At 39.5% G+C, this 13,587-nt stretch overlaps 1 protein-coding gene across 2 annotated transcripts in view; it reads left to right on the forward strand.

The window, feature by feature from the left end:
• Window positions 1-13,587, forward strand: part of gphna (gephyrin a) — a 45,871-nt gene that overhangs the window by 7,479 nt on the left and 24,805 nt on the right. Inside the window, exons 2-8 of one of the 2 annotated variants that reach the window (XM_077538466.1) lie at window positions 3,576-3,654; window positions 3,731-3,788; window positions 5,826-5,918; window positions 6,115-6,209; window positions 6,299-6,365; window positions 9,917-10,207; window positions 12,572-12,673. In XM_077538466.1, coding sequence (XP_077394592.1) covers window positions 3,576-3,654; window positions 3,731-3,788; window positions 5,826-5,918; window positions 6,115-6,209; window positions 6,299-6,365; window positions 9,917-10,207; window positions 12,572-12,673 — 785 coding nt within the window. The remainder of the gene's footprint in view (window positions 1-3,575; window positions 3,655-3,730; window positions 3,789-5,825; window positions 5,919-6,114; window positions 6,210-6,298; window positions 6,366-9,916; window positions 10,208-12,571; window positions 12,674-13,587) is intronic. The other variant, XM_077538467.1, reaches the window with a different exon arrangement.

Genomic DNA, 13,587 nt, shown 5'->3' on the forward strand with positions numbered 1-13,587 from the left:
TTTTTGACCACACCACCGAACATGGGTTTTGTTTTTTGAGGCAACGACAAGCATCTGAAGAGTTCTCACCGGATCACCCCCACAACAAATATCGTGTTTTATTGGAAAGACTTTATATACTGTAATTATAATTTGCTGTGAGCGTAGGTACGGCTTATTGTTATTGTCTTTATTACAATGTGTGGCCAATAATATCATAGGATAGGGGTTGAGGGTGGGTGAGGCGGGGGTGTGGGGGTGTCATTTAAAACTAGGGCTGTCAAAGTTAAAGCGTTAATGGATTAATTAATCACAGAAAATTGTCGCATTAATCACGTATTAATGCAGATTAATCGCAGTATTTTTTTTGACCGCACTTGAGCCTTGAACGTAACCGCGGATGGTTACAGTGGAGGCTGCGCAGGTCTGTGATTAGGTCAACCCGCATGCGCAGAAGATCGGCCATCTGGGATCGCTAACTACGGCCCTGTCCCAGTCAATTGCAAAGGGCATAGTTTTGTAAATGATGTTTGGATAATGCCCTTGTTGCCGCTGGGAGAATGAGGTCGTTTACAAGCTAGCTGCGTTGATGTCTACCTCTATGATGGAGATGAATACACTATACAGCCAAAGTACTGTACAAAAATGACCTGAAGCATAATACTTAACTTGTGTGAATGTGTATGAGTGCTGGACGTCCTCTAGTGAGACTTGTGCTCACAACCCGTCACTGTGCAGATTGATTGGCATTCAGTGCCAAGAGCACCGCAAACTAAGCTGACAGTTTAGCCATAGTGCCCGGTTCAGGTTTACACTGAGCACATGTGACAGCTGCGAGACTTGGCGATGACATGTTTCGCTGCTTGCATCCAATCAGACCAGTTTTAGTGGAGAGTTTGTGATGTCACCCATATACCACAATGACCTCTATGTGCTAGCTTTTGGCAGTTATGTGTAGCCTACATGTAAATGGAGTGCCTAATGTTTACATTATTTTCTCTTCTTCCGGTGTGCGTTAAAAATATTGCATCCAAATTGTAATTTTTATTTATTTATTTTTTAACAAAAGTATCCCACCATGACACCTTTTATATGGCTATTGGGGCAGTGATTTATATCAAGTAAAACATTTAAATAATTTTGTTGTTTTTCAGGTGTCGACCGTGTCGTATTAAATTAGTTGGCTCTATCCATTCCGTCACGCAGAATACTCAATTTGCACTCATTGCAAGTTGTCGTTGCACTTATCGCTTTTCACATTCATATTCATATTTTTATACTGCAGAGTGCAAACTTCATCATTGTTACATGATGCTCGCTTCACATTAGCGTCCTGAGACATCTACCAAAATGTTCCCTCATTGGCTATGTTATAAAGCATCTATATTTATTTGTTTCTTTTGGCAATATCAGTGTAGCTATAGATTATTTGGTTGCCTTGTAGCCCTTTAAAAAAAATCCCAGATTCCAATCAGCTGAAAATTACGTGATCCCTAAAAAGGTTCGGAAGCTGTGCAAGACATTTTTAACTAGTACGGCGCTTTGTAATGTTTAAGGAGACAAAAAAAAAAAGAACAAATAAAGTGCTCTGGGAAAACTAAAGCCTTGTAACAAATGGCTCACTGTTACCTCTGAAGTTGTGTGCAGCAGTATAGTTTAGTGTGGTGCTTGTTGACTAATTCCCCGATGGATGAGGGATGTGTTTGGGGCTGAGTTGATTTGAATGCTGGACTTCTGGTCAACTTCCTGTTTACTTGCGAAGTAATGTTCGAAGTTTACAACATACCTCCTGCGTCTCCTTTTATTTGGCACCACAAGTGGGGAAAAAAATAAATAAATCACATGCAGTGGCACCAAATTATAGCTCCAATGTCATGCATCTGTGAATGAAGGTAGTTTTGAGTGGCAGAGGTCCCCAATGAGTACATTTTAGAAATCAGTGAATAGTTTTTAATGATCGTAACATCAATATCAATCAAAATAATCGTGATTATTATTTTTTTCCACAATTGTCCAGCCCTAGTGAGCATTGAACATTATGAAAACAAAAGCTGTTAGCAAGTTAAATGCTTTTTCACGGTGCAGTAACGGAATTGGAGGAAGTATTGGTTTATGGTCTGTCTGCTAGCGGTGTGCTAAAAAAAAAAAAGATAGGCAATATATAGTTGCGGGCTTCATAACAATACACGTATCGATACGCAGGCATCAAAATCTATTATTGCTCGTTAACTTGAAATCGGCATTTAACGATGCGTTGCTTGCGCAGGGCTGTACAGCCTCTTTGAAGTTGTGCAGGAGAAGTGGGAGCAGAGGAGACACAGATGCCTTTGCAGCTTGCATTGTACCTTAGGGGGAACCCCCCCCCCCCAAAAAAAAAAACAGCTGCGTCTTTGAAGTTAATTGCGTTCAATTAGTGCACGTGAGGAGTGCCAGGAGCGGGAGGGAGTGGGGTAGTGTACCTGCAGTGTCCTAGGAGTAACTGAATTCTGTTCTAAAAATAGCTTACCAGTGATTGGGCAGTGGACACTGTGTCTTGCTAAGAAAAATTAAAACGGAGGAAGACTATCAACATTTGTTTACTTATAAACTTAACATGGTACGTTTCTTAATGTACCAATTTTCCCATATGTTGTTTAAAACCAAAATAGAATGTGTTACATGAAAAAAAAATGCTGTTTTTATTTCCCCAAATATTTCAAATAAGCACATTTTAGAGCTGTAATTTTAGTATTTTGATATTTTTTGCTCATATCGGCTCATGCATATTCATAAAAGTCTGGCGGTGTGTCTATGAAAACTGCTCCTTGCTCTGCAGCGCATACACATTGAAACCAGGCGTGCCGCTTCGTAGTAGACCAGAAGAGCTGCTAACAAAAATATTTTTGCCATCCAGCATAATAAGCACAACATTTAGGTTTATATATGACTGTTATAATAAAATGCAAGTAAATTAATGTAAAAGATCAGGATGCGTATCGCCTTAAAGATCATATATTGGGATACATATTATGTATCGCGATATGTATTGTATCGTATTGTAAGGTTGTTGGCAATACCTAGACCTACTGTTTAACTTTTGGTCTGTCGACATCAGTGGTGTCTAAACTTGGTCCTCGAGAGCCGGAGTCCTGCAGGTTTTGTATGTTTCTCTGCTCCAAAGCACCTGTTCCAATGAACAGGCTCATTATCAGGCTGATGCAGAGCTTGCTGTTGAGCTTCAGGTGTGTTGGAGAAGAGAAACATCCAAAACCTGCAGGACTCCGGGCCTCGAGGATTGACTTTGGACACTAGTGGTCTACATCTTCTCTTGCTGGACAATTAAAAAAAATGCCCCTCGTCACTGAAGCTATTTTGCAATAGTATGGATTAAGTGTTCCAAATCTCAATTGAGCAAAATGTCTTCATAGTAGGAATGTAAAACGTGTGCTTTGTTGTGGACTTTATTTCAATTTTAGTTTTAGTTTGGGTTGTTTACAAACATGATATACAGGATTTTTTCTTTTCATCCAACTTTTTTCAAATTTATATAATTAGCACATTTGGGTAGTTCTGCACATTTATGTTTGATTTGTCATAAAATGTGTCCTTCTTCTCAGTGAGTGACAGCTGTTTCAAGAACTTGGCTGAGGACAGGAGTGGGGTAAACTTGAAGGACCTGGTCCATGATCCGTCACTGTAAGTGTGCAGACGCACTAGCACAGCCACATTTCCTTCTACAGATTCCTCTAATTCTCTCTGTCACAATCTGCAGGTTAGGTGGTGTCATCGCAGCCTATAAAATCGTTCCAGATGAGATTGATGAAATCAAGGTACCTGACTTGACTTTGGTGCACATGAAGCCATAACAGTCACACGAGGAACATTTTGTTGCATTTAGAATATTTTATTGGATTTTTTTAAATACAGAATTGGCAAAACTACAAATAGAATAAACAAAAATTAACTGAAAATTTCTTTGGAAAAAAAATAAATTTGTGAAAAAATCTTGCAAGGGCTCCCACACATCTTTTGAAAGCACGCAATACAGTCCAATGTCATTATCCCAATGAGGATATCCTTCCTTCCCAGGTTAGCCTAATAGGTGTTAAATGTCATTGTGTCAAACAGTCCAGAAAATCATCTCCAAATCCTTGAAAAATAATCTGTTTACCCCTAAGGCCAAAAGTTTGTACACACAAATTTCAGGTTGATATCTTTTTCCGAAAGTACTGGTTGCTGTGGACATTTGAAAGATGCAAGTACCAAAACTTTAAACCCCCTTTCCTCAAAACTAGGGATTTCTACCTTCCAACAATGAAATTGCTGTAACATTGTCAATTTTTGAGGTATGTCCATGTATTATATATCATTTTGAAGGGAATTAAGTGCTGTAATATCAATACCAATACCAATATCAATATCTAAAATTATTTATTTATTTTTTTGGCACATGATGACCCTTATGCCATAGCCGGTCACGCATACACTCTCATTATCGACTGATATTGCAGTAGTTTGAGTCGTTTGTTGTCAGTTGGTTTTTGGGTTTTTACACAAATTAACTGCCATTATACCATTGTAAGATCCTCCCCCCACCAAGTCATTCCTCTATACATTAAGTTTATATTGTGAGTTTGAGATCTTTCTGTATATAATTTGGCTAGCATGTTATAGATTTTAGAAACAAACTCAAGCTCAAGATTTTAGAAACAAGCTCCTCTTCCAAAAAGGATCTTTAACTAGTCCTTCCTCCAGTATTGACAGATGTGGGATGTGTGTGATTTTCCCCGTTGTTCAGTCGCTATAAAACTTCAGATTTACAAAAATAAAAAAAAAGGAAGGAAAAAAACTTTCTGACTGAGGAATTTCAAATTTAGAAACAAAATCCCGATATGAAAATAATTTCCATTTTGGTTGTCAAAAATAGATCTTATCTGTGCCACACCCTTATCAGCCCCAATTTTGAAGCCAGCATCAGCTCTGCCTGGAACGAAATACTAATTTCCCCAAATAGTTTTCAAGTGGAAGAAGGAACAGGATTCTTTCATTTACAGTATTTCCTAACCGTTAGGCATACAACTGTCATGTTTTTCACTATAGGATTACATACATTATTTTTTTTTTTACAGATTTTGTTTCGGATCATCAGAATAGATGTAAGAGAGCGTTTGAATTTTCAAAGAGCCCAGATTCCTTCCACACTGGTGTTTCGTTCTCGGTGTAACAAAACATTAAGGTTCTCAATTGATTAGCCCAGTAGTACCACATGTTGAGACGTTGGAGCCCTCCCCTGTCATAGGCTAAATACAGAAGCGACAAGCAGAGCCTAGAATTACTACTATTCCATATAAACGTTTCCATCTTGGAAAATAAGTCATTTGGCGGTGGCGGAGGGACATTCTGAAACAAATGTAAAAGTTTGGGGAGCGCATTCATTTTTAAAATGTTAATTCCGCCCATCAAGGAAATGGACAGGGCTGTCACCTTATCAAGAGACTTGGATATGTTATTATGGGACATAGTGTTGTTACATTATCTTTCAACAAAGGAACAATTGCAATGCCCAAGTAAGTACATTTATTCATTAATTGAAAGTGACCAATGTCTGTCTTTAATGTCTTTAATGTTTAAAAACAGTAAGTCAGATTAAAAAATAAAATTATAACCAGAAATAGTTTAACTACTACAAAATTTTAGTAGTACTAATACTAAATTTTAGTAAAATGTTAATATATTTTATCTTCATTTTTAAGAACACGCAAGAATGTGTATGTCAGCCTAATGGCTGACATACACATTCTTGCATGTTCTCATCAAATTTCCAGTCTAAGTTACAGTTGTTAATTCTGCGAATGTGTTTTGTACAGGAAACTCTTCTGGAATGGTGTGATGACCAGGAGCTTAATCTTATTCTCACTACAGGAGGAACTGGATTTGCACCACGAGATGTTACGCCAGAGGTACTCACGTTTAGTCTCTGAAAAAACTGAAAGTATTGTGCCATCACTAATGTCCAGAAGCGTGTTTTGATTTAACGTCTCAGTTAATTCAGGCTTTGACTGATTTCCTTTGAAATTCCACGACTAACTCAGTCCATTGCCTTAAGTTTGAAGTATTATCATAATATATAATTGAATCAACTTAAAATATGTGTAGGCCACCAGAGAAGTGATAGAGAGAGAGGCTCCAGGCATGGCTCTGGCAATGCTGATGGGATCCCTTAACGTTACACCGCTGGGCATGCTGTCCAGGTGAAGATTTGATCTCACTTCATCTTTTCACAAAAATCAGTCTGACTCGAGCCTGTTTGACGTGTGCTCATTTATCTTTTTGATTCCAGGCCAGTGTGCGGTATCCGTGGTAAAACTCTGATCATCAACCTGCCAGGGAGCAAGAAGGGCTCTCAGGTAATATTGTATGACTCTGTTCACTCTGATTTTCTGCTACATTAAACTGATCCTTAAAGGGTATATTCACTTACAGTGGATATGAAAAGTCTGTGCTAGATTTTTATTTAAAAAAAAAAATGATAAAAAAGACAAAAATATGATTTCAGAGCTTTTCCCACAATTGCGATCTATTACTTGTACTACTAAATGGATTAAAAAAAAAAAAAAAATCTTTGAAAGGAATTTGAAATTTGGTTGCACAACTGCACACATCTTCTAAGTGGGAATACGTCTTTCTTCTGCCCATGTACGTTATATTACATTATATAAAAACATCTGTCATACCGTTGAAATCTGTAGTGTTTATATTGCCACTGTATCGTGATGTGTGGGTTTGTTATTGCCATAACTATGGTGAGTCCTGCGCCATCCGAACCATACCTACTTGGGCTTTGAGCCTGCATTGCCACCGCGTCGGCTTCGGAACAACTCAGCAGCCAGCGCTCTCTTTGAAGGCTCAGACGAGTGGGTTTAATCATGTACACTCACATAGCTGAAGCAGGCATCCTGTATGGTTAGCGCTGTTTCTGCATGTACAGTAGTATCCAAGTGTTTCACTTTCCATGCATGGCTCATTGATTTACAGTCAATACAACCAATGTTCCCTATAAACTGCGCACGTGCGCAATTGCGCAGTGATCTCACCACCTCAGCGCACAGCAAATGTCTTGCTGCGCATTAAAAAAAATCCTAACCTGCAGCTGTTTTTACTGTTTGCATTATTTTTTTTTTTCTATAAAAAAATGAAAACATAAATAGTGTGGTTAATGGAGTGGGAAAGAAAAATGTGACAAAAAAGCTTAAATGCAAGGGGAACAACCATGTTGTGTTGTGGGACGGAGCAGCTCCGTCCAAAGTGAACTGGCATCACATCACTTCGGTGACGCCAGCCGGCGCGCGTACCGCGCACACAATATTCCCACTTCAATTACAGTTTTAATAGCAGTTTGGGTGCGCACACAGTTGTTCTACTGCACTTTGAAGCATGCATACATGATACAAACACTCAGCATTGACGAGACTACGACACGCAACCGCGCCATTCAGGAAGTCCAAATATAGGCGTAGTTTACGAGCCTCTTCAATGAGGCACTTCACGCGTTTCAGAAAGGTTCACGTTTTAATAAATTACGTTTTCCATTATTTTTGAGTGGACGATGTGGGCCCATATTTTAGGGGTGTCACGATACACATTTTTCCACTTTCGATCCGATACCGATATTTCAGCCTCAAGTACTGTCCGATACCGATATCAGTCCGATACCATATCAGTAGGGGTGTCCCGATGCAACGCTTTCTACTTCCGATCCAATACTGATATTTTAGCTTCGAGTACTGTAAATTAACAACATCAGTCCGATACCATATCAGCAGGAATGATACGTTTGTTTTAGTATGAAATGTTAGAAGAAACTTGATCAAGTGTTATTTAAATAAGGAATAATCAGCACCTTAAGTATGAGAAAATATGACCCGTTTATTCCTAAATTTGGTAGTATGTATGTAAAGTATGTCGTGCATTTTAATAAAATAGATATAAAATAAAGGACCCTGAGAAATAACCCGAATAAAGTAAACAAAAACAAATTATACTCTTTGAAGTTCTATATATATATATAGCTATATATATATATATATATATATATATATATATATATGGGCGGGACAAAAAAATATAACCAACACAATATTGGCCACTCTCTCACTGCTCAACGTGTCCCAATCTCCAATTTAAAATAAATAAGAATGAATATATAACTATAATAGAAGTAGAAAAACAGTTGGTTAATTTCACTATTCCTCCAGCTTCCCTTTCTGCAGACCAAGCATAATGTGGAGATTCTTTTTTAAGAAGATGAGTATTTCAGCATGCCGCCCCGTCAGCTTGCTTCTATACTATGCTCCTCTATGATAAATGAAGTTGCTCTGAGCTCCAGATGTCCGTGGTGAAGCTAACAGCGTTAGCATTTGCCACATAAGCCGCTATACACCTTTGAACGACACCATGCATCCGCGGTAGAGTTTTATCTACGAAATAGTGGCGGCTCGAAATAACGTAGCAAGGCTTGAGGTGCTCAATTACATTTAAAGCTGACAGTACTAACGATTGACAGGCTGGCCATCAAGCACAATAAATTAAGCGATCTTTTCAGTGATACTTACGTGAAGCCTTTTTACCGTCCCGTGGGAGTTTCTTATGGTGTGAAAATGATTCCGACAGCGTTGACTGTCTGATTATTCGCCTCGGTTCTCTTCTCAAAATCCTCATGCTCTCGTTTGTGATACTTTTCAAATGCTTGATGAGGTTGGTTAGATTAAACTTCTCCCTTTATTTTCCACCACGGGGAACTTCGGCTTTTGACAAATGTTGCTGTCCGCTGTCTTTTTCTTTTTTCAATGAAAAATACTCCCACACTGTCGACATTCTCTCTTCCTCAGTTTGCTAAAAGCTAATTCACATGCATGCTTGTTTGTTTGATCACGTGAGCGCTGCATGCTCGGTGCAGACGCTGCCGGATAGAAAATCAGGAGCGGAAGCTGGAACGGACTGTTTAATTATGTGTGCAAATATCGGATATTTTTGGACATGGACAGAAAAAAATCCGATACTGGTTTTTTGGCTGATATCGGACACAGATCCGATATCAGTATCGGATCGGGACACCCCTACCATATTTATAAAAATTGTTTTGAGACTTTATTATCCCTAAAATAACCTGTGATTAAAAACAAGTTACAAACTAGGGCTGAATCTAATCGTCTGACACATGTGACACAAGTGGTTAGAATTTTTTTGTAACATACATACATCATGTAATTTATGATCTCAGGTTTTGGACGGGTGTAATACTGGTTTGGCTGCCATGTGCATGTCTGATGTTGTCAAGAGCTTACTATATATAAATGGACTCAGTTGGGTTTACATTTCACAGCCAATTTTGTCCTGATGGCCTTTGTGTTCATTTCATTGTTCATGGTTCTGACAACATGATGCAGGCAAGTCTTTGAATAGCCCTCACAGATATAGCTTATAAGAGAAAATTTATATATGCATTAATTTCATAACAATAAAATGTGCATGTAGCGCTTCTTTCACTCTTATTGGTCCAACCATACGCCACGCACGCCGACATTTCACTGTGGAGACAGTAAATTTAACATGAATACGCTGCAGGAAAACAAATATTTTCAAGTTTGATCGGCTTAGTGGATGTCAACGTAAGATGGCTGCCGGTGGCTTCACTTCTCGCTATGGTGATATAAGTGGCATTGTGAGTCTGTATATAAGTCCGTGGATGTCACTCACCGTAATCCATGGAATGCTCAAGAAGTTTGCGTGAATACACAGTCACCCGAAAAATTAGAGGGAACATTGCCTGACATGACTTTTTTTTTTTTTTTTTTTTTTTAAATTTCTAAAAATTTACACTTTGGTTACTTCAGCTAATTATATAGATTACCTAACTTAATGTCATCCTTTTATTTGTATACATTCTGCTGTTTTCCAGGAGTGTTTTCAATTCATCCTTCCTGCTCTACCCCATGCCATCGACCTGCTGCGAGAGGCCACGGTCAGGGTTAAATCTGTACATGCTGCACTAGAGCAGCTGCCTTCTCCGCTGTCCAACGCACACACCAACACACATGCCCACTCACACACTATGGAGCGCGGCACCCAGTGCGAGGAGGAGGACGATGAGGAGGAAGACAGGCGGAGAGGTCGACATGCGCACCACCACCATCATCACCATCACCAGCATGGCTCCTCCCACATCACCGCAGCTGCTATCGCTGCAAAGGTAACCCTAACAGACTGGCGGGTATTTCTTGCTGTTGCAAACTTGATCAGTGAAACCTTTAGAATCATTGTCGGTAATTAGAGCATCGATAAGGCTATTGAGCAAGATGCAATTGAGGAGGTGGCATCCGTTTGATTTGTTGCTTGAGCAACAGTGGGCCTTTTGTGTTAATAACTTGTACAGCATATGTTGCACCAGGTGTGTCACTATTTTTGTGTCCTATTTATGCTGTCAATGGTTGAAAATGTGAATCTTGAGAAGACGGGGTCCTTGATTTACAACGGAGTTGCGTTTCTGTGGAACCAGCCTATCACTGGCCTATGCTACCGCAGAAGGAAAGTCGTAATTACAGTACATATTTGTATGACAAACACTATTTGGCAAAGAATATGAAACAAATGATAAATGGTATGTACTGCGGCAAGCGAGTGTGCCTTACTGTGCTGCTTGATGATGTCTTTTTAACCTCAGAAAGGTCTACAAGGGTCGTTCAAAAAGTTCTAAGCCTCACCCAGAAAAAACTGTAGCCAAACGTGTATATTGTGGAAACACACTGACACTTGTTATGAAATTAGAAAAGCTAATACAGAGTTCTGTCTTAATTTTCTACCGGTGCCGGACAGACAAAGGTGAGGTGTGTGTGACAAATCTACAGATGGGTACAAAAGAGGTTGGATCAATCATAAAGATGCAATTGCTGAGGCAGCCAGTTGTAGCTTTGAATTACTACCCCACCCACTCTACACTCCAGACTTGGCTGTATCTGACTTCTACCTGTTTCCTAAACTGAAATCACACCAGCAAAGTTGCTATTTTGGAATCAATGATGAGGCCATATGCGCTGTGGAGTAGGGCTGCACAATATATCGAAAAAATATCGATATCGCGATATTGGCCCTTGCAATATGCATATCGCAAAGGCTTGCAATAAGTTTTATATGGAATTTTATGCTTTTTATATGAATTTGACCAGTCAGATGCTAATTAAAATGTGCATCGCCATTCAATAGTTGAAAATTATCAAGACATAATTACAATTAATTAACTAAGATTACATTAAGGTTGCTTATTTTGCCACATGAAAAATGTTTTTCTTTCATTAGGTAGTAAAAATGTAATTTCTTTAGGTACATGTTAAATATCGCAATAATATCGATATCGCTATGTTCAGCAAGTATATCGCATATCGCATGATTTTCCAATATCGTGCAGCCCTACTGTGGAGGGGTTTTTAGGGGATCAGGAGACCACCATCTTCTTCTGTGATGGGTTAGCATTGCTTCAGGATCATTGGACCAAGTACATTTATGTCAAGGGGAATTATTTAGAAAAAAGTACTGAAAAACTGTCTCCTTCCTGCGAGTCCTTCAGGGTGAGGCTTAAAACTTTTTGAATGATCCTTGTATGTCACAACTAGTCTAACAACGGAGGACCTCCAGTACAACAAAAAAACAAAACAAAAAAACTGATTATATTGTATATAGTTTCAAGGAAAGGAACTGCATCTCTTATCTGTATGGAATGGAGCCATAATGTCATAACTCTATCTAGTCTGTGGTTTACAGTTGTTCAAAATGATTCTGAAAAGATAATTGAAACAGCAAAGCTTGTTAAGGCTTGAGAGTTTGGCTCAGTACTGTACTCTATATGCGAATGAGTTTGTCCTCCATATATTATACAACTATTGAATCTTTATTTTAAAAGGGAAGAGTTCCACTCACTGTCTGTCATGACAACTTACTGTATATCTCAATTTCTTTAGCTAGCAAAGTACTGTAATTTAGACTGAATCAACAGTCATCTGTACTGGTTACTTACATTCCATTTTGCTGTTTCATGTTGTAGCTTTTACACATGGTTAATGTGCACACTTGACAAACTCCACATTTAACACTTGTTAATGAACATAATCAAACATTTAGTTTTAAGCCCATCCTTGTTTCCCCAGTTCTTCTTTGGCTGATGTTCACTGATAAACGAACATGCACATAAAAACACCAGAGGAATTGACCCCCCCCCCAAAAAAACAAACAAGCATATGGAGTGTGCTGATGTACATCAGAGGATGCTACGCTGCCTTGTCCTTCACTCTACTTCATCTCTCCCTGTTTTTATTTGGGTTCTGTTTTTCCCCTATTCAGATCACATTTTCCTTTTCCTTATAAATTACAAGTTGTTTGGCTGCTGAACTGTTGAAGTTCCATGGTGTCCAATGTACCTGGATTAATGTCTATACACCCGATTCATTCATGCAAAATGCAGATGGTTTGAAAATATGCCCACATCATGTCATTCACCTGTTCACTTCTGCCAACATGTGTCTACTCTATGTGTGACCCATGCATGCATTTTCGTGTCCATCAGACCAGCCATGCTGTGGTCATGGCTAAGGGAGGCCCCTACCTGCCCGGCAACACACCTGCCCCTCCCACTCATTTCACCTGCTCCTGTACCCATGACCAGCAGGTGAGGCACCCTCAACTCCCTCTTCTGTCATTGATCAGCTCATCATGTCTGTCAAAACCTGCCAATTCATATTTTAATAGACATACATTGTTGATGTTTGGATAATGTTATACACACAAAGCGGCAGTTTTTATTCTTTTAAGTAGAACCAACCAGTGGCTGGGACGATACCTGTTTACAATAAATAGTAAATACCTTCGTAAATTCTAGGCATTTAGGGGAATGTTATATTTCTTTGACGATTTAAAGGAAACGTCAAGTAAACATTCCAAAACAGGATTGGACAGGATGCGTCTCCGTCTGAGCGCAAAACCCTCAGAATGGATTTAACTGTCTATGACGTCACTCTAAGCGTGAAAAAACCCAATGCGCCCGCGCTCCCGCGCTGTCAATTTCCAATTGGTTCACTGCCCGGCTGGTTCCTCGCATGCTCGGCAGTCAAACGTCTTGACGGCTCCACTGCCCCGTCGACTCCTCTCATGCTCAATACAGTGACAGTTTACGTTACCTGCACTAAAGCCGCTACCCCTTCATTTCTTCACATATGCAACCGGAAATGGCAATGTCGTGCTCAGTTTAACGCACTTGCGAGGAAGGGAAAGTCCAGAGCGGTACACGGCCGCACAATACGTCAAACACAACATGCGCTGGGCACCACCTCCGTGCTACAGCAACCTGTCAGATGGGTTAGTAATGTGGCTCAGTCTGAACAGGGCCAGATCAGATTTGGTCACTTGCTCAAAACAGTCAGCTCGGAAAATCGGATTTGAGGATGAATCCGATTGGAATCAGATATGCCTGCACCTTTATTAGCATTTGCCAGACAAGTGTTTGGTGTCCTCTTGTTATGTGTGTTAACAGCGGGTGTTGTGTGTTATGTAATTATCCCACCTACCTCACTTCGTTCCCCATGG

Source organism: Festucalex cinctus, chromosome 12 (assembly GCF_051991245.1).
Source record: "Festucalex cinctus isolate MCC-2025b chromosome 12, RoL_Fcin_1.0, whole genome shotgun sequence".
In the NCBI taxonomy this organism is placed as follows: Eukaryota; Metazoa; Chordata; class Actinopteri; order Syngnathiformes; family Syngnathidae; genus Festucalex; species Festucalex cinctus.